This window comes from Fusarium proliferatum (assembly GCF_900067095.1).
Source record: "Fusarium proliferatum ET1 genome assembly, contig: FPRO_scaffold001, whole genome shotgun sequence".
Lineage (NCBI taxonomy): Eukaryota > Fungi > Ascomycota > Sordariomycetes > Hypocreales > Nectriaceae > Fusarium > Fusarium proliferatum.
The window spans coordinates 1,768,105-1,788,317 of record NW_022194790.1 but is presented as its reverse complement, the minus strand read 5'-3'; the positions used below and the strand labels follow the sequence as shown (position 1 = coordinate 1,788,317).

At 49.1% G+C, this 20,213-nt stretch overlaps 8 protein-coding genes across 8 annotated transcripts; 4 read left to right on the top strand and 4 right to left on the bottom strand.

The window, feature by feature from the left end:
* Positions 1–2,139: 2,139 nt before the first annotated feature.
* FPRO_01494 (uncharacterized protein) lies at positions 2,140–3,610 on the top strand (the record flags this gene model as incomplete). The annotated part of the gene is made up of 5 exons (XM_031230850.1): positions 2,140–2,145; positions 2,308–2,312; positions 2,375–2,481; positions 2,546–3,319; positions 3,372–3,610. 5 exons carry the CDS (start codon positions 2,140–2,142, stop codon positions 3,608–3,610), a joined length of 1,131 nt encoding a protein of 376 aa, XP_031074979.1.
* A 679-nt stretch (positions 3,611–4,289) lies between these two features.
* FPRO_01495 (uncharacterized protein) lies at positions 4,290–5,009 on the bottom strand (the record flags this gene model as incomplete). The annotated part of the gene is made up of 1 exon (XM_031230839.1): positions 4,290–5,009. One exon carries the CDS (start codon positions 5,007–5,009, stop codon positions 4,290–4,292), a length of 720 nt encoding a protein of 239 aa, XP_031074978.1.
* A 1,284-nt stretch (positions 5,010–6,293) lies between these two features.
* FPRO_01496 (uncharacterized protein) lies at positions 6,294–7,629 on the bottom strand (the record flags this gene model as incomplete). Its single annotated transcript, XM_031230828.1, has 4 exons — positions 6,294–6,383; positions 6,508–7,079; positions 7,141–7,372; positions 7,450–7,629. 4 exons carry the CDS (start codon positions 7,627–7,629, stop codon positions 6,294–6,296), a joined length of 1,074 nt encoding a protein of 357 aa, XP_031074977.1.
* Positions 7,630–10,643: 3,014 nt separating this feature from the next.
* Positions 10,644–11,929, top strand: FPRO_01497 (uncharacterized protein; the record flags this gene model as incomplete). Its single annotated transcript, XM_031230817.1, has 5 exons — positions 10,644–10,946; positions 11,014–11,083; positions 11,131–11,148; positions 11,196–11,400; positions 11,446–11,929. 5 exons carry the CDS (start codon positions 10,644–10,646, stop codon positions 11,927–11,929), a joined length of 1,080 nt encoding a protein of 359 aa, XP_031074976.1.
* A 537-nt stretch (positions 11,930–12,466) lies between these two features.
* On the top strand, positions 12,467–13,225 carry FPRO_01498 (putative protein of the 3` processing complex; the record flags this gene model as incomplete). The annotated part of the gene is made up of 1 exon (XM_031230805.1): positions 12,467–13,225. One exon carries the CDS (start codon positions 12,467–12,469, stop codon positions 13,223–13,225), a length of 759 nt encoding a protein of 252 aa, XP_031074975.1.
* Positions 13,226–13,510: 285 nt separating this feature from the next.
* Positions 13,511–15,098, bottom strand: FPRO_01499 (uncharacterized protein; the record flags this gene model as incomplete). The annotated part of the gene is made up of 3 exons (XM_031230794.1): positions 13,511–14,464; positions 14,514–15,014; positions 15,066–15,098. 3 exons carry the CDS (start codon positions 15,096–15,098, stop codon positions 13,511–13,513), a joined length of 1,488 nt encoding a protein of 495 aa, XP_031074974.1.
* A 1,498-nt stretch (positions 15,099–16,596) lies between these two features.
* FPRO_01500 (uncharacterized protein) lies at positions 16,597–18,413 on the top strand (the record flags this gene model as incomplete). The annotated part of the gene is made up of 3 exons (XM_031230783.1): positions 16,597–16,634; positions 16,719–18,102; positions 18,153–18,413. The coding sequence occupies 3 exons, from the start codon at positions 16,597–16,599 to the stop codon at positions 18,411–18,413; spliced, it is 1,683 nt and encodes a 560-aa protein (XP_031074973.1).
* Positions 18,414–18,590: 177 nt separating this feature from the next.
* FPRO_01501 (uncharacterized protein) lies at positions 18,591–19,859 on the bottom strand (the record flags this gene model as incomplete). Its single annotated transcript, XM_031230772.1, has 2 exons — positions 18,591–19,657; positions 19,679–19,859. The coding sequence occupies 2 exons, from the start codon at positions 19,857–19,859 to the stop codon at positions 18,591–18,593; spliced, it is 1,248 nt and encodes a 415-aa protein (XP_031074972.1).
* Between the last annotated feature and the right edge of the window lie 354 nt (positions 19,860–20,213).

Here is a 20,213-nt window from a genome sequence, read left to right as displayed (position 1 = left end):
TTCAACATGTTGGCGTTGTGGTGTGGCAGAATGATAGTCTTTGAAATCAGATGGAGTATCAGATGTATGTGCTGGACTCAAGATTGGGGAAGAAGTTATACTGTCATTAGGTGACCTAGGGAGCGAAGAGGTTGGGTCATCTTTAACAGATATGCAATTAATAAATAACATGATATTGGTAGGAACTGCGACCCGCAAATGAGAATAAAATTCAAACTTATCGTTCGTTCAAGCAAGGTTCTCGGAATAAGCCTAGAGTAGAGTCCGTCGGAAACGGATTTGGGAAGCCTGTTGGTTTGTGCTGCGCAACAAGTTTCTGCGGCTGAAATATGAGATGGATGGCTGGAAAGGTGTCAATTGTCCCGTCCATTGAATGGCAGAGTAAGACGAAGCATTGCTGGTGGAGCTGACCAAGGGCATAAGCAACGGGAAATTACGAGGTGCATACAAAATATCCCGACTTATCCTCTAGTAAAAGAGTTGCTCTCATTGTAAGGTTGATATGCTATCATTTCCATGTTGGACTCTGTACCAGACACAGGACAAGATGAATGATGGTTCCTCGATCCGAAAATACCACGAATAGCGAATAGCCTCCTTGGCAATGCCGCTCCAGACCCACGCGGCGAAGCTTAAGTTGATTGTTCGAGACCCCCTGGTCGAGGTCAGTCTCGAAATGGTGGGCGCCATTTTGCAGAGCTGAAGGACTAGCGCAGGATCACAGGGCTCACTCAGGTGGAGGTTGTCAGCCTGCAGACGAACGGATTCAATTGCTTTAGTTAGCGGATGACACGAGAGACTTTGTTTATGAATCAGAGTTTGAAGCTTTTGATGATGATGTCGGATAGTGCCGGTGGATGCGATGATAGTCGGAGACAAATAGAGAGATTGGATATAAAACACCAGACTTGTTACAGAATTCTCAGTCACACTCTGAAGAAACCAGGATTAATGGAAAGCAGGCGCCCAAGGGTGAAACAGTGGAGAATGCATCGCCAATGAACGATGCTATCGAGGGACAGTGGTTATTTCGGGATTGCCCCTTGTCCAGGGGTGCTAGACAAAATAAGATGGCGAGATCAATGGTGTTATCCAGCGGTAGCGTGTATGCTTGAATCTGTCTTCTGTCCTCCCTCTAAGCCAAAAACATGTTAAGCTCATTTATAGCTAGGTTACTGTATGTCTCTGGTGCCATTCTATGATAATCCTATTGAATAAGTGTCGCATGATTGACCAGACTCTCAAAGTGTTTCTGTCTGTTGCAGCTCTGGTTTTGAGCACCTTTATCATGGCATCGCGTACGATCAAAGGGGCTGTTTTGAAGCTGATCATGACGATGCGAACCTTGGCACTCGGCCAAAACAACCAGAGAAACAGAGTCTCTTACGTAGCCGTCGTACACTAGAAGTCGCAACTGGAATCAGATTTGCATCTCTGATCCCGACTATTGGACCCTGCATCGCCGTCCAAGAGAGCAAAGGGGCTTGCACAACACGGAGGAAGCATGGTGCTTGTACGGAACAGGGCTAAGCTAAGGTAATCTCTAGCCCGCTAAAGGCAGTGAGCGGCGTCCAAGCGCCAGTGCCTTAGCCTCCACCCTCACCCCCAGGCCCGCTAACATTTCAGTGGCTAAGTGCTACTCTGCCACTGCCACTGCCGCTGCTACTCAACACCTCCACTAATCTCGTCTCGCACCTGGACTGGGTTCGCACTCCCATTCCTGGCCTGGCTGGGGCCTTCCTTGCCATCTCCCGTCACGTCTCATTTGCACCTGGCCTTGATCTTATTTTTCTGACCTTAACTCTACACCCTCCCTCGTCTCACTCGACTCTCTTTTTCACTTGCCGTCTTTTTCTTTTTTCCCTTTTTCTACCTCGTCAGTACTAGTTTACACAAGTCTCGATCATTCTTCTCTTTGATCGTATATATCCCACGGGCCTTGCTCCTTTCTCTTTGCTGCGCGACGAGAAACACTCTCTAACCAAACCCCTTGGCAACTCGACTCGATTCGAAAAGCGACGACAGAAAAGCAATTAATCAAAGACCATTCTCGAAAAACGACCAACCTCCGGTAAAAGGAGGTAAAATTCGTCGAAACCAAAACAGACACCACAGCAGAGCTCGAGCTCAGTCACCACAATGAGTGTTAGTTTGCGCCTCCTATCCATCCCTCTCCTGTTGATCCCGCTCCAACTTTGAGTGCTTCCCATGCGACGCCAATTGAGCCCTTACCCTTTTGCGACCTGCTGTTTTCTCTTCCAACTGCCCAGACCTTTTTTATGAATACTCTGCTGACTTCTGTTATAGTACGGGTATGTTTTGCCTGAGTTCATACATATAGCTTACTCGTTCTGCTTACTGACCTTGGCAACAGATACGGTGGCCAAAATCCATACGACTCTCCTGACCAGGGCTATGGCGGTAACAATGGCTACGGCAATGGCGGTGGCTACAACAGCCCACCCGCTCAGGGTTATGGAGGTGAGAATTTTGGACTCAAAGGGTTGTCCTCTACCACCACATACTGACATGGCTTGAGGGATAGGTAGCGTCGAGATGGCTCCGCTTGCCCACAACGCCGTCGGCTTTGGCCAAGGCGACCCCAACGCCATTCTCAATGAGTGCCGCGACATCGACCGTGGAATCGACACTGTTGAGCAGAACTTGGAACAGCTTCGCATGATCCAACAGCGAACTCTTGACGATGCCGATAGCTCAGGCTCCAGTGCCGCCAGCCGCCAGCTCGACTCACTTTCCGCTGATACCATGTCTCTCTACCGCGAGCTTACCGAGCGAGTCCGCACCGTCAAGTCTAACCCTGAGGCGAAATCGCCAAAGAACAACCCTCACGTCACCCGCATTGACCGCCGTCTCAAGGCTGCCATCACCCAATACCAGCAAGTCGAGTCGCAATTCCGAAAACGCACACAGGATCAGATGGCCCGCCAGTACCGTATTGTGCGCCCAGATGCCTCGGAGCAAGAGATCCAGGCTGCTGTCGAGGACACCACTGGAGGCCAGGTCTTTAGCCAGGCCATGATGCAGAGCGATCGCCAGGGTCGTGCCCGTGCTGCTCTGAGCGCTGTTCAGGATCGTCACCAGGCTCTCATCAAGATCGAGCAGCAAATGGTTGAGCTGGCTCAATTGTTCCAGGATATGGACACCCTTGTCGTTCAGCAAGAAGCTGCTGTCACCCAAATTGAACAGAAGGGCGAGGAAGTCGTTGAGAACCTCGACAAGGGTAACGAGGAGATTGGTGTGGCCGTCAACACTGCCCGCAAGACACGCAAGAAGAAGTGGATCTGCTTGGGTATCTGTGGTATGTATTCGCAACTTCAATTTGACATGAGGCCTCTCGCTAACTTGTTCAGTTGCTATCATTGTTGTTATTGTCATTATTGTTCTCATCTACATCTTCGTCATCAAGGGACAGAACAACAACAACAAGAAGCGAAGCATCGAGGCAGCCATTGGCAGCTTGCCTGTTATGCACACAGCTGTCCTACCTGCTCGCTTAGCCCGTCGTGTTGCTGCCGACAACACAGCATCCTCTCTGCTCAACAGTGTTGGCGGAGGGCGGTTCCATCTGCCCCAGCTACCGCGGAACTAGGTAGGAGTCGAACGATGAGAGACTGGCCCAGAGGCGATACTTGTACTCATTGAGGAATATATACGCGCCCCAGAGAAGTGGGCCGGGATCGTGTGGAGGTAAAAGCAGTGTCAGAGCTGTATTTGTGTTATGCGTATTCCCATTGGATTTGGATCATCACTGTTGCTATAGCCCGATAGCCCGTCTTTTTTCTTTTTTGTTTATACAACCTGGTTTGACTCTGCCACTCCTCTGGCGTTTGATTTCCTTTTCTCTTTGCATTAGTTCGAGGCGTTTATAGTATGAACTTTTAATTACATTTCGCTTCCTCACTTGTGTTGATGCATCGTGATGTTTTGACTCGGATCAAATATTCAAATCGGTAGTTAACAATCTGACACGCTCGATTCCCATATGTATCAGACAAACCCTATACGCCAAGCTGTATTCATTCATATTCAAAGGTGTCTGGTCCACCTGAAACTGTGATGACCCATAATCTCATTAGGACATCTCTGTGTATTGTCGGTGCCGAAGTTTCAAAATCCTTAATCTTGTAGAATCACAATCTGTAGGTGCGTTAGTATGGTAGAACCGATGACAGTATGCAACTTACCACGGTTGATGGCACGGTTCCATCTTTGCCGATACAGTGCCTGAAACTCATCAGGGCAAACTGAACTTCTCAAGTGAGTTCCTGTCAATCATTCTCTGCTTTCACCTTCCCCTTCCCCTTCCCCTTGTCCTCATCATAGTCTACCACCGCTTCATCGGGTGCACCATCGTCTTCTTCAGCATCGGGAATGTCTTCATCCTGTCCTATCACCAGACGCCTCTTTTCAGCCTCATCAACCACCTTCTTCAACACTCCCATCCGTCTGCGGAACTCTTCGGCCAAGACATCGACGTCCTCACCTCCTATGGCGCCACTGCCAGAGCTAGGCAGGGACTCGGGCCGCATTTCAACGGGCTCGCGCTCGATGCCTTCAACACGGAGCATTAGAGCACCAGCACCTCCGTTCTCTTCACCCTCACTCTGCTGGACAGCTACGCTCGAGTTTGTCACGGCGAAATCGGGCGTTAGACTGGCGGCCCAGGACACAGCCCATCGGTTGGACTCGCCTTCGGGAGCTGGCGCGAGATCTACGACAAGAGGTCGGTGCGACGGGTCTTGAGCACCGGCAGCGAGGATCGAAGGGTCGTCATCGGAGAAGACGTAGTGGACGCGAGGATGCACAGTAGTATTTGTAGTTGAGTTGGTTAGGAGAGTGAACAATGGTTCGAAAGGAGGCATCGTGCTCTCAATAGCTTCGTTCTCTTGGTCTGGAGTTTGATTATGGGAAAGCTCCAGATCCGGGCCTTGTAGAGACGACTCTGTCGCAGGCTCCGGGGGAGACGGAACCCTATCGGTTCCAGACATCTTGGTAGGAAGTATGTATTGTTGGGCCTCTGTAGTGATGAGCAGACGATGTCCAGTCCCGGGGCATCTTTAAGGCGAAGATTGTCTTTTGACACTGTTGTTTGTTGGTGTCAAGCTGCCGAGCTCTGTAGGCTGTAGAGCCGTGGGATGACGGAAGGAGCTCTTTATCTTATCGCCACGTGGATAGGTACTGTCTAATGCAAGTCTACCCAAGCACGCAACTACAATACCTAAGGTTGGTAGGGAGCAACTTTCTTATCGACCTTCACTGGAATGGAGTTAGAAATCATTTGATACAGAGGCATCTCTACATAATCACGGATCGAGTTGCTATGACATGATTTCTAAGCGCTAGTAGATCAAGTCTGGTCGTTGTTGTGGTGTACTTTGTTGTACATAGTAGCTCCAACGGTTCCATTCCCTGCAGGGGTAGCCCATCCCGTCGTGACTTCACATGTGACTGACTTCAAGGAGACAAATCCAACCTCAAAACATCACCTCAGGTTGGAATGTCACCGAAAGTACGACCTCTGACTCAAGACTTTCCTGCGGATCACTAAAGAGTTGCATTGCATGGATGCATGCATGTCAATGCACTCTGACGTACATTGCTAGCCTCATGATGTCTCGTTTGTTGCCCAAAAACAGTCTCTTTGGAGCCTGACTTCACCGTTGATGTGATACGCACATGCCCTACCGCCTTTCAATCGTTGCCTCCTTGAATCAGATCGGCCCTTGGACGACTATGGTTAGAAAAAGAGGGCCACTGTGCATCTTGTATCACTGACCTCGGGGAGCAAGAAAACACCGGACCTTAATATAGGGCATTAAAATAAACTCAGTAAAAGATATCCTAAATTTATGTAAAGTTACCTAAGTCTTTTTATTATTTAGGATTAATATCCTAAGTTTTCTTTCCTCCCCTAGACTAAGTAAGGTGATAAGAGGTCAAATGAACCAGGCAGCAAGTCATTAGTTTATGTTCAAGGGTAGTCGGGCATCCAGTGCCTTTGTTCCCTGCCCCAAAAAGACGCCGGTCCCGTCTATTGTCTATATATTCTCCAGATGGCATATCCTTGCCTCTATTTTTGACTCTTTCCAGAAGAATCCCCGTTTTCCTAGCATACCTTCGTAATGTAACCGCTTTTCCATGAATCCAACAAAGAAGATTGAACCGAATATGATCAGACAACACCTGTATATGCCCATCTACTGAAAAATAAACGCCGTATCACTCCCATATATGCAAAATGAAAGATGCGGTCAAAGGAGCGGTAAGACTCATCAGGACGAATGAAGAGCGCGGAAGCCTGCCGCAACCAAGCTCCTGGACTTGTCCTTGGAATCAGCAGGACCGTTCCAGTAAAACAGACCCTGTGAAAACATTGTTAGCGATCCAGTGACGAAATTGGGCAGAAAGTGATGGAGTTGCGGTGTTCTTGTGCAAGACATGAATGCACGACACCGCGGCCCTCGCACCCATGATTAGGCTACTCACCCCTAGTCCCTTTTGCTTGCAGAAACCAGCCTTGATCTTAACAGTATCCGGGTTGTCGTACGTCACAAATCCACCGTCTGCCCCCGTGCAGTGTGCTGCAACATGGCGTTTGTCGACAACCTCTTTGCATCCCTTGCGTGGTAGTTGATTGTACTCAAACGTGCCATCTTCCGCGCCGCCGACGCCCTTGTATTTGTGTCCTGCTCCTGTGCAGTGAAGGAAACTTCGTCCAAAAGTTGGAATACCAAGCAGAATCTTCTTAGGCGGAAATCCCTTGGACATGAGATAAGAAACCCCTGAAGAAGCTGATGTTTCTTCTTTATCTATAGCATAGAGTTGAGCGTGATGCCCAGCCTTTGGAGTCCACGAACCAAAGAAATCGTAGGCCATCAAGTTGATAAAGTCCAGGTATTCGGCGATCTCCATTAGATCAAGGAACTGCAAGATGGACTTGGCTGCAGGAAGTGCAGCAGTGAGTATATAATGCTCCTCTGGTAGATGAATGCGGACAGCTGCTAGAAGTGCAAGAAAGTCGTAGCCTTGTTGGACATCGCAAGGGTATTCCCATGCAACTTGAAATCATCTTGTTAGCTTCATCATTAGAACTGAAGATTTGTTTGAGGCGGTACCTACTGTCGATTCCATCCAGGCCAGATGCTTCAACAAGCCCCTTAGCTGATCTAGCAAAATTGTCGCGCAATAGAGTGCTAGATGCCACCAGGGGGAAAATCTCCGAGGAGTTGCCGCCCCCGATTGACAGAACAACTCGAAGATGGGGATGCTTCTGCTTGAGGTGCATAAGAGACCCTAGCCCTCCTTGTACACCGTCAACAGGTGCACCAGCATCCGCCCACTCATCACTCAGCTAGATTCAGATTCCGAGTCAGTACCCCCGATTGCCGAGACGTTTGAAATACGTCGTGAATACTCCGTAGAACTTACGAAAACACCGCCGTCGGCTGAAACACTGGCGTAAGCATAGTAAACGTGGTTGATACAACTGTAGTTGAGCATTCCTGGAGTGTCTCCCTGGTATATCCGGTAGTTGGGGAAGTATACCGCATTTGTGAACATGACATTGGACATGCTCGAAGCAATCCGCGACTTGCGCGACGAGCTCATGATTAGTGATTTGAGAGACCGAGTGAATTTGAAAGAAAATGGACAATGCAAGTGCCGAAAATTAGAGGAAAATCAATATGACCGTGAGTGTTGTTTAATAACCCGACCTGCAAGAGTCTAGATGGACTAACTGGTGTCAAGATCTTGGAAGAATTAGGAGCTGATGTGTCGGTCAACAACGTTAGGCACCAGAGACTGCCGGTGAGAGTCATGACTGACTGCGACAGAGAAGGATCAAGGCTATATAATACTCAACACCAGTCGCAGCCAGCTAATAGAGGGTCGGCCATCTAGGTGATGCCCGGAGGGCAGGGACTAGCATCCAAATTACGGAGGGTCCTGGATTCGGTAGAACCATGATACATGACATAATTGCGGGGAGGCATTGGAAGAAACACAAGAGCGTTGCTGGCTGTCAGAGCTGAGGAAGCTGTGGCTTCTTGGGAGACCGTGAAATTGCCCTCGTTTGTTGTTAGCCCGACTTTTCAATGCTTTGACCACGCCAATTCGGGCCTTGTTAAGAAGGTGTAATATGTGCCTCATGAAATGACGGATGCTTGGCTTGGCAACCCAACTTCGAATGGAGTTGGAGATCCGGGGCGAGGAATACTCTTTTCCTCTTCGAGCGCGGTCCGTACAAGACCCTGAGCTGTTGGGGCTGTCCAGTAGGTAGATGTTTCCAACCACGAGATGAGCTGAGCTTCCATCTTTGCTAAGGGAAATGGGTATGATGAAGTGAAGCATTGACGTTGCGGCCTCTCCGAGCCATTAAATGGCCCTGCCATGATTTGCGAAGGTGAAACACGTTGACATGCAGGCCCGCAAATGAGACACGTCTCCAATACCTAAAAACAGCATAGCGAGGCGTTGTCATGTTCTCAAGATGAGCCGCGATGCGATCCGAGGTGTCATATGCCTCGGGCAAACAAAAGGCAATACTGAACAGGGCTCGGCTTCCAATCAATCGCTGCAGGATCAAGGCGAGCTCGCCGCTCTGCTTGGGAACAGCATTGCCCAAGGGATGAAACTGTCTCAGCCAGGAAGCACGCACGCAGCATTGTTCTTGATGTCGCAACGTCCATTTTGGCGACCGGGACAATCCAGGTACAGCATCTTTGGGCGAGGGTTGTACGAGAAGCGCCGAGTCATAAAGTAACACAACTTCCCGATAAGCGTGTTCAACAACCGTGCGGCTCCATGGATTCGCCCTGCCATCAAACTTCTGGAAGGTCGACGGACGTTTGGAACGCGCTACCACAGATGGTGAGATTGGTTCCATAATTAAAACCGCCAGGCCCAGGGGATGACGATGAGATTTGGGCGCAATATTCAGTGGGCCAAACACTCTGACTTCCACTGTTAGCTTGCCCGTCCTTGTCTGATACAGTTGAGCCAGGGCCGGGTGCTTTTACCGTCTCTAGCAGTGACAATTCCGAATGATTTTAGTCTCGCCAATGCATCAATCCCCAGCTTCGAGGCTGAGGCAAGCTCGACAACCTGAATCTGCCATCACATGGATGTATATGCATGAATAGGTGCCGTTGCAAGTCAAATTGAGGCAAGCCATTGATTAAGGTACCTGAAGGCTAGCAAGCACTTGCGCACAACAGTGACAGTCTGGGGATTTGGAGTTGATAGCCTACCAGAGTCCTTCCGGGACGGGGATGAATGTTAGCGCCGCTTCTAGAAGCCGCTGTGCTCTAAAATGGAATTCAACGATGGCCCTGTCGACTTCAACGATTTGTACATACAGCCATAGTGGCATAGACAATCCTAGAACTTCAGGTCCCTAGAGGCTGCTGAATTCGATTGACCTGAGAAAGGCACCAGAAGTCATTCCGTCCATATAGCTGGTTGTCTGAATGTTCTTTGACTGGACTTGCTCGAGGCATATCTGTATTACCTATGGATTAGCTTCCGCTTCAATAACATGGCATAAGATCTGTTAGATTGACCTACCAATAAGTCATGGTATTGATCGCTGACCTAGACACGGTGTTGAGTGGGCATATGAACTCTCTCCCAATATAGTATCGGGCAATGCAAGTCTGACTGTTTGGCACTTGAAATAGAGCCAAGAAACGCATGTGTATGGACATATCTTCATTTGAGATGCATTGGCGTATCTGTGGTGCCTTCTGGCTAAGTGAGTATTGTGCGATACCCAAAGGTAATCCCTGGTGGCTAGTGTAGAAACATCAATGGCTGACGCGGATACTTGTCAGTGAGAGCGAAAAAGCAAGTGTTGGTTCAATGTGTGAGACCAACAAGTGATCGGCAATATGGTGGAGAGCTGGGGGCGGACAAGACTCCTTCGGACATGTGTAAGGCAACCTTGCCCAACAGTAAGCGACGAGAGAGACAGCCCGTACATCCATGTCGAGTCCTACTTGATTAACCAATGCCGGTTTGAGATCTGCCAAACGATAGTGTTGACCATTGTTTGCGTCTTCAACAAAGCACAGATATCATGACCACAATCAACTTCCTTTTCCAACTAACCATCGATGAAATGTAGTATGACCAACTGACTTGAATTTTGTTTCGGTTTTAAGTTCATTGAGGGATCTCTTCGCCTCACTTCGGCACGGCGCCCCATGGGAAGCAAACAAACATAGTTGGCCCCCCCTTCTTCGCAATCCGGACCAACAGTCGAATCGCATATTGTCGTTATGCGCCATCCGCATAGCTTATCACCAACAACCCGCACAAGCACGTAGGCTGTAGCGAAACATACCACATGAGGCCTATCTCACCAATGTTAAGAGATGAAGTCCTGCCAGAAAGAGGGGTCACCATCACGGTAGCAACCGTGCAGATGACCTCCCGCATATATTGATAATACTGAAGCCAGAAATGCCCATCCCTTGTGTACTTGGCTGGTTTCACAGAGATGATTCAATGTGGCGCAACCTTCGTAGAGCGTCCCAACAGATGATAAACAGTGCCGAGTCCCTATTTTGTATAGCTGTGTTGTCTTCCTTTCAAGTTCCTTGTACAAGTTCACTGCCAAGATGCCAGAGACTGATAGTCACTCTTTCTCGATCATTTCCGAGCCGGGTATCGAAACGATATACACCCCAACGGACCAAGACACGGATGAATATGAGCTTGTGTTTGACGATGCTCGTTCTGAATGCTTGCAACAAGACGATGATTCAAGCTGTTGCACTTCATTAGCAGCCAGCATATTCGACTATGAGCACTCTCATGGCCGACGCTATCACGCCTATTTGGCTGGCAGATATCCGCTCCCCAATGACGAGGGCGAGCAGTGTCGCGAGCTAGCTGAGCATTTCCTGATGCAGCAACTTCTGGTATGTCAAGATTATTGGGCAACAGTAACTAGAGTCGAAGCAACAGCTAACCACGTGGTTGATGCAGGATGGCAAACTCTTTCTATCCGAAGTTGACAAAGACGCGAAGAAGATAATCGATCTCGGGACAGGAAACGGTGAGTGCCAAATGCACTGTTGGCTGTTTTGTACTTACTGTTTGTAGGGGCATGGGTGATGGACGGTGAGCTAGTATGGAAATATTCCAGCTACTTTTCTAACAAGATCTAGTGGCAGATGAGTATGACCAGACCAGCGTGATAGGAACCGATCTATCACCCATCCAACCTAAATCAATGCCTCCGAATGCATCCATGTTTGTTGAAGACTGCGAGGACCCCTACTGGGCCAGCGGCAAGGACTTTGACATGGTTCATCTCAGGGGAATGGTCGGATTTCTTCTTGACTTGGACGCAATGGTTGCTAATGCCCACGAGTGAGTTGAATGCCTAATATGTGATGCCCAGCTAATAAAGGGAAGACATCTGAAGGAGGGCGGATGGATCGAGTTTCAAGATTTTGACTACACAGTTCGCTGCGATGATGGCACCATGCAGAAAGACGATCCATTGCGAGTTTTCTTCGACACATGCGCTCAGGGGATACGGAAATACGGGTGTACCAACTTTGGCAAGAAAGACGTTCGGAAAAGTCTCATAGCCGCTGGCTTCACTCGAGTTCAGGCGGTGAGTGAGAAGGTGCCTATCTCATGCTGGCCACAGGATGAAGGAATGAAGGACTTGGGGAAGTTGATGGAAGCCAACATCATGGATCTGATCGGTTCGATGGCTGTCAAGCCGTTGATAGCCCTAGGGATACCAGAAGAAGAGCGAAAAGAGATGGCCTCTCAGGCTTATAAGAGCCTCAGGGAGGATAAAGGTCATCGATACATGAATTGTCGTATCGTTTATGGCCAGAAGTATGGGGACCAAAGCTCCGTAGCGAGTCTTGGTTTTGATTCGTGATTTCTCTCGAAGTTTGTGGTTGCTGAGGCTGGATGACTTTCATGGACAGCATATGAGGAGGCGCCTGGTTCCTGCTGTGTCTTGCTAAAGCACTTGCAATAGCGATGACAACAGTTTACCACAGAAGTCAACGCTTCCTTTCCTTCATGTCCCTATTGGAAGAGATAGATCACAGTTAAAATAATACGACGCTGCCTCATGAAACAAACAATCCCTTAAAGATGGCGTGTGAGGATAGTGAAGCTCAAGTTCAAGCAATGGAAGCTTGTGTGGAGTGACGTTGGGTTAGCGGCGATTCTCGCCGCTGACAAACCTCGATCGCCGCACTGTACATAGTCTGTACCTGCAGCTCTGGAAAATGTTAGCGACCAAAGCTTCGGCCTAAATCTTGACCTTGACATCAACAGAGCAACTATTGCAGCGCGCATTAAACAGCATCCACAACCACCTGACGCGGAATATTGAAAGAAAATTACTAGAAATAAATCAACAGCTCCGTCCTCTGTAGGCGATCAGCCTGCGCCATTCTCGCACACCATGCCCGGCGCCGTCGAATCTCCTGCCGCCGCCATCCTCAACCACTCTGCCACGCCCTACAACTTCCGCTTCTCGCCATTTCTTCGACAAACGTACCAGGTCGGTCTGTCTCCCGACCGGCCAATATGCAAAGCCTTCCAGTCGGGTCACTGCCCCAACGGCACACGATGCCCCGAACGTCACGTCTCCGATTCCAAGACGTCGCAGCCGAGTGGTGGTCTCAACTCACTCGTGTGTAAACATTGGTTGCGTGGCCTGTGCAAGAAGGGCGAGCATTGCGAGTTCCTCCACGAGTACAACCTTCGAAAGATGCCAGAGTGTAATTTCTTCATGCGAAACGGGTATTGCTCGAACGGTGACGAATGCCTATACCTGCACATCGATCCCCAAAGTCGGCTGCCACCCTGCCCTCACTACGATATGGGGTTCTGCCCCCTCGGACCAAACTGTTCAAAGAAGCACGTGCGTAGGAAGCTCTGTGTGTTTTACCTGGCGGGTTTCTGTCCTGATGGACCTGAATGCAAGGAAGGCGCCCACCCCAAGTGGTCAAAGGACCTGGAGAAGCCAACCCTCAAGTCAGAGGAGAAGAAAGACGACGACATGCGGATGGATTCTGCGCAGGATGATATGGACAGGTCACGCGACCAACAGAGAGATAGAGATCGCGATGATGGAGGCAGACACAGAGGAGGTCATGGCAGTCATGGTGGTCGAGGCAAATGGCGAGGAAGAGGCCGTTACCGCGGAAGAGGTCACTAAGTCACATATTTACTTGTTGTACTTTTACTCAGTTGGCGATGATACCCACGAGATTCTCATGTCAATAATTTCATTGTAACTGTGAACCTCAAAGCAATGGTCGAAAGTAAGGCAACTGGATTTGTATTTTTCCAACGGCCACAGTGTTAAAAAATCATTCAAGAGTTGGAGTCGTGACGGCGTCTATATGTAACAAAATCGAACGTTTTACATTTCCCATCATAATGCGTGTCATGCAGATCCAATTCACATCGGATATCCAGCATAAATTTCAATCTTCATCGCTCAAGCGGTCTCAGATGCCTGGGGAGTCCACATAGCTCCCTCGTTGTCAGCATGCCAGACGTTAGCGTCTGATGGGACGGCGACGAACTCGCTTGATTCTCCTTCGCCCTTCTCGCTCTCATCATCCTCATCACTGCTTTCTGAACCTTCATATGAGCTTGTCTTCCATGTGGAGAGCTCGTCAACTCGGCGGATGCCCATCATCCATGAGACGAGGCCTCGGGGAGCCCATCGTCCGACGAAGCCGTACACGCTGGCACCGAGGCCGACTCGTACGGTGTCAGCAGTGATAGAACCATCAATCACATCGAAAACAGAGTTGTGGAGGCGTCGAAGCGAGCTTCCCTTCAGTCCGCGGATGCGACCTCCGGAGATAGCAGAGCTAGTTTGTGCGACAAAGTTTCGAGCATACACGTGTCGGGCGCCCTCAGGCCAGACAAGAGGAGACTCAGGGTTTCCTGCGGTGACGAGGCCTTGGTTGGGACCGCCACGAGTCGGGACGAAACTGGAGAAGTCGAACGTGCCGAGCTGCATGTGGGTCACCGGAATATCGAGGGGCCTAAGTTCGGCGGTGAGGACTTCCGTGAAAGCGGACAGGGCCGAGCAAACGGTAGCCTCAGGCGCATGAAATGGAGGGTTGATAGAGGAAATGATAGAGGGAGTAAAGACAAGAACCTTGGGAGGAATCCATTTTTCTCCGATGGGGTTCAAGCGGGATGTGAGTAGTGGTAGGAAAGCCTGGATTGTAAGGATGGGCTGGAGGAGGTGGGTATTGAAAAGGTCGGCAAAGCTGGATGGTGGGATGGTCGCGATAGGAGAAGTCTGGTAGTGGAGGCTCGGGATCAGGATAACGGATTTCAGAGTGAGCTGGTTGGGCTTCATTCCAGGGCCAGGAGCTTGAGGTGACTGGAGGAAGTGGGCAAAATGTTCGATGGCAGAGCCAGCATTAGGAGGCTAGGGAAATGTCAGTATACTCACACGAAAGCCCATACGGCAAACTCACGTCAGTGGTATCAATGCTCAGAGGTCGAACATCGGGTCGCTTCATAGCCTGGACCATGGACTCGTCCTCAGCGGCGTTGCAAACGATGAAGACGATGAAACCCCGTCTCTCCATGTCCAAAGACAAAGACCTTGTCAAAGGAAGAGATGGAGACCCGGCGATAACGACGACATCGGTACGCCCGCCATTTCGTGCCCTTCTCGCTCGTCTTGTCTTTCTCATTGAGCGACTTTCATAGTATCCTTTATAAACGACGGTTCCGCAGGTCAAGACAATCATTCCAGTCAAAATTTTGTGCTCGGCAATCCAGTTTTGGAGCCTTTCGAAGCGCCCCAAAGAAACGACCGCCACCACTTCTTTCACCGCAGGCTTAGGCCTGACAGACTCTGGCACCCATTCCGAGGTGGACAGAGTCTCTCTGACGACTACAGCGGCGCGGTCGACATTCTTATCAATGAACTCGGAAGCAACGTCGGCGTATTGGCGAACCTGGCTCGAGAGCTACAGCAGAATAAGTAAAATGTCTTGAGGGATAAGAGCCGCATGTCTTACCGTGTCCAACAGCTGCTGCGGATCGACCGACATGGTGGTGGTTGGTGAAAGAGAAAAGATTGTTACAGGCTCTTCTCATATGACGGTGACCTTCATGCTAGTGGAGAACTAGGTACAAAAGCTTCTGATACCCAACCTCTTTTCCGCGCACGGGCCATCCGATCTCCGCGCCGGAGCACGGGGCTTAGTCCTCCGGTCGTAACTTACCCGAGGTCGGGTATCTAGACGAAGGTAGATCATACTAGGATTGAAGGTTCTTGTGAGTGAATTGGCGAAATGGAATAGACACTATATTCTTGTTGACTATCGACTTTCTTCTTTCTATTTTGTTAGTTGTGTAGCCAAGGAACATCCCTATCAAGGCTCGTATTCATGTGTCTAATCTTAGAATACAGGATGCAACAGTATGAATGTTTGCCGTGCCAATATTGCCTTTTCATTATCACCAAAGGCTTTAGCAAAATATTTGCGAAAATTATCCCGGGACTTATCACGAGACAGCAAACAAGATGTATCATAAGCATATACAAAGGCTATATTGCCAGGCTAGTAGTCTACCCCCCCAGAAGACTTTATGAGAGAGCCTAGGCTCTTCAGGAATCATAATGTTACTTTGATATATAAAGTTTGCTCCTCAGAATTATCAAATAAGGTCAAGTAATGACCCAGTTCCACATCTCTAATTGTGAACTCTCAGGTCAGCTCAAACCTTGATCTTACAAGTCCAATCATCTCGTCGACCTACATGCCTACAGTTGGCCTCCTTGAATGTCGACACTGAATACAAGGTTCATGAGTGAGTTGACTTGACATAATTTCGTTAGGAGAAACTCTCTATGAGCGTCTATTCATGTAAGGACCAAGGTTGTGTGTCAATGACATCATGAACTTTCACAACCGGGATAAGACTAACATCACAGCACATTCCAATTATTTCTTGCATCGACAAACAACAGTCACGTTTCCTGTCTTGTTACGCCTAGTGGTGGAGAATATCCAATATCAAATGAGAGAGCTGCAAGTTACTATCTAGTCTATGTGATGGGCTCCGCAGGCTTCGGAGGTGCAACTCCTATCAACCGCTTGTAGTTATGCAATGTAACCACACAAACTTCGAAAGAACAGAAGAGCTAAAATAATAAACACAAGATTTTTTCTTCAACTCAGATTCAAAGACGATATTTCATTCTCAAGAATACATCAATTCTCGAAAAACGTCTCTTCATCGACCGCCTTTCCTTTGTATTCCGATAGAGTTCCACTTGTTGGTGCTAATTCCCCAGACTGAAGATAATAGCAGTGGAGTTGATGCGGGGATTTTGACCGGTTATCAGCGGGTCCTTCCATCAGGAAGCTCACTAAAGAGTGCTATCTATTGTTCTGTCTCGTGACCATATTTCGTCCTTGTAACACTGCTATACCACTGAGCTCGTCTCTATTGACATAGAACTCTCCTTTTATTCTTTAATTAATTTGGCTAAAAACTTTACCGCAACTGATTGTTCAGTCCCTCGAACGGACTGTGACCATAATGGTGCTCTTAGACTACCTGCGACATCGTCGAGCTTGGTAGGGCCCCTTCAAGATTGCCAATCTCTCCATATAACACAAGAGTGCTTACTCGAATAACATATCTTGCTAATACTATTGAAGCCAGTTCAAGCAAGAAGAACGAACATCTCGCATCAAGAGACTGGCATCATATCATGCTCCTTTCACTGTCCTGGACCGAGAGATTGTGAATACGCCAATTGAAGAATTAGTCCAAGCTGTCCAAAAAGATTCAAGTAAGGCTTCAGATATTCTTCATGCATATGGCAAGGTTGCCCTCAGGGCACACGAAAGAACGAACTGTGTAACAGAAATCATGCTTTCTTCGGCTGAGCAATGGCTCATAGATGGCTCCCTCAACCTCAAAGGGCCTCTAGCTGGCATACCTGTCAGCCTGAAAGACACGGTTGAAGTGGAAGGATACGACAGCACTGTAGGTATGAGCACACATGCGGGGAAGCCCCTTGCACACGATGGAAATACTGTCAGAATACTCAAAGACGCTGGGGCTGTTCCGTATGTCAAGACCAATGTCCCCATCACACTCCTGAGTTTCGAGTCAACTAATGACATATGGGGCGAGACATCGAATCCATACAACAAAATCTACACCGCTGGTGGTTCAACAGGAGGTGAAGGTGCCTTGCTGGCATTGGGAGGCCGAATTGGAATTGGAAGTGATGTTGCTGGAAGTGTTCGCTGCCCAGCTCACTTCTCTGGCTGCTATGCACTCAAATGCTCAACAGGAAGATGGCTCAAGACAGGGGTGGTAACAAGCATGCCAGGGCAGGATGGTGTTCCTGCAGTGTATAGTCCCATGGCGCGTACGCTCAACGATCTGACCTATTTCACTCGATCGATCATCCAGATGAAACCTTGGACTTATGACTATTCTTGTCATCCATTACCTTGGAGAACCGATATTGAGAAAGAGTTCTCCGAGAAGAGGAACTTGCGAGTCGGAATCCTTCGAACAGACGGCGTCGTGGATCCCAGTCCCGCTTGCCGAAGAGCATTAGAAATGACCGAATCTGCTCTACGACACGCAGGCCACGAGATCGTGGAGATTGATCCCCCTTCCCCTTATGAAGCTCTATGTCTAGCCTCAATCCTTCTCTGCAGCGACGGCCTCCAGACTGTCAAATCCTTCTTTCGTTGGGGAGAGTGGAACGATCGAGGTGCTGCCCAAATGAGCTTCTATTTCAGCCTTCCTCGACCAGTCAAGTACTTGCACTACCTTTGGGTCAAGTATGTTCGAGGAGACGCCATATGGGCTGGACTCTTGCGGAACTGGCATCCTCAATCTGGATACGAGATCTGGCAACTCAATGCCAAGCGCGAGCTTTACAAGAGGAAGTGGTTTGAGTGGTGGGAACACTCCGGTATTGACTGCTTGATCACCCCTCCCAATGCTACTCCAGCTGTTCCTCATAGGGGCATGCATGATGCATGTAGCAGCTGTGGCTACACCTTCTTGTTCAACCTGGTACGTTCATCAATAAGGGGAGCTAACATAACAAAGCTGACCTGGGACAGCTCGACTATACCGCTGGCGTCTTGCCCGTGACACATGTCGACAAGATGCGGGATCAATTGCCAGGAGACTTTAGCCTCAATAGTCTCAACGGCATTGCGCAGGGCGCATACAAACTGTATGATGCGAACGCCATGCATGGGTTACCCGTAGGTGTTCAAGTAGTTGGCCGCCGGTTAGAAGAGGAGAAGGTACTGGCAATTATGAAGAGAATTGAGGAGGCCATGGGTGACAATGCTTTTCCTTTGCTAGATATAGATTAGGACCAAACCCGTCAGACACGCCCTTTTGCTATACTCTTTGCTATTCAGACATTTGTTCATGTAGATGACACATCCAAATCAGCTCAAATGCTATGGTATCAGAAAACACCAACATGCTTGAAATATCCCCTCCGCTTAGGTTTCCCCCTCTTCTTTTCACAAGCACGTGCGTCTTTCTCACCTCCGTCGTCCTGTCACAACAAAGTCAATTTTGCCAAACTCATCCACTACTGGCTCTTCACCAGCAAAACAAGTGTACTGTTGGTTGGCCCCATGCTCAATATCAAAACCTTTGTTGCCCCATGCCTTCTCCATCTTTTGGCGGAATTGAGTCTTGGGCTTGCCAGCCTGAATACGCTTCTTTTCGAAGAAAACATAAGCTGCATAGAAGGTGATGTTGGTATTGCCATCGCGGACTCCCTTTCGGCCCATGAAGTACCGCATATTGGCCGGGGATACGCTTTTTCCTTCAGGCAGGTTCTTATTGAGAGCGCGGATGAAAGCTGCTTGAGTCATTCCCTCCTTGGCTAAGATAGGCCGAATCTTCTTGCGGATCTCGTCGCAGGTGTCGTAAACGGGAACTGTTCCGTCTGCCTTACCAGGAAGGGGGTCCACGTTGCTCACATCAAGAATTTCTTCGAGGGCCTTGGCGGAAGCGGCTGTCTTTGCTTTCTTGGGTTTGTTGGCTTTGAGGGGGAGCCCCTGAAGCTCGCGCTTTTTGAAGAAAAGATGGGCTTTGATGTACGTACCGGTGTTCTCGCCATCCCATGTGCCAGTTCGGTTCATGAAGCTATTGTAGGATTTACCACTAACTCCAATGGTTTTCTGAAACTCGCCAACTTTTTGAGCGCCTGAATCGATCCAGTTACGAATCTTACGACGAATGGCGTTGCAAGTGTCTGAGTCATGAAGAGCTAGACGTTCATCTTCGCTGTCTATATCCGGCACATTGTCTGGGAAAAGATTCTCTTGGACGTTGTCGGGACCAACATCGGACTTGCGCTTCCTAGAGCTTGTGGTTGTCGCAGCTGGAGCTGGAGCAGGGATTGGCGGTGCTCCAGAAGGGTTTCCTCTTGCCATGGATGAGGTATTCACAAGTGGAGGTGGACCGCCTGGTGCTTGAGCCCCGGATGAGTGCGGAACAAATGGTGGTGGTGGGTTGTAGTAGGCAGGAGAAGTTGAGTTATTGGGGATGGGACCAGGAACAGGAACAGGAATAGGAGGGGGCACAGGGTTGTTGGAAACAGGTAAAGGACCAGGCTTGCTATAGACAGGCTGATGGTTATAGACAGGCAGGGCTGGGTTTGGAGCAGGTGGATGAGGTAGGTTGAGAGCTGGCATGCTTGGTAGGCTCTGTGGCGGAATAGTAGGACGCGGTTGGTGATTCATCTCTGGCTGGCTCATTTGTAGCATGGCCTGTCTAGGCGACCAAGACCAACCTGACATCTCTTCTGAAGGAAATTAAGTTGAGAACCTCGGAAGAAATTGCTGGAAGCTTTAAAATGCCAGCCAAGGCAAAGCAAAGAAAAGAAGGTAAAAGCAACGACTGCCGAACTATGACGTTTGTGTAGGCCCGCGCACTTTTACGCGTCGAGCTTGGGCTTCCAGCTGAACCCAAGATAATAAGGTAATAAGCGGAGCGTGAAATTGGGATGGGGGACTACTACGTTAGGTACCTGCGTATTCAGGAACGGGCACTGTCTTTTAGCGTCTCCCACTGTCCTGGCTATAGGTACCTCTAAGGAGCCTGGTCGTGGCCGATACTCGTTATTCTCGGCGGCGTGATCTCAATGAAATCCC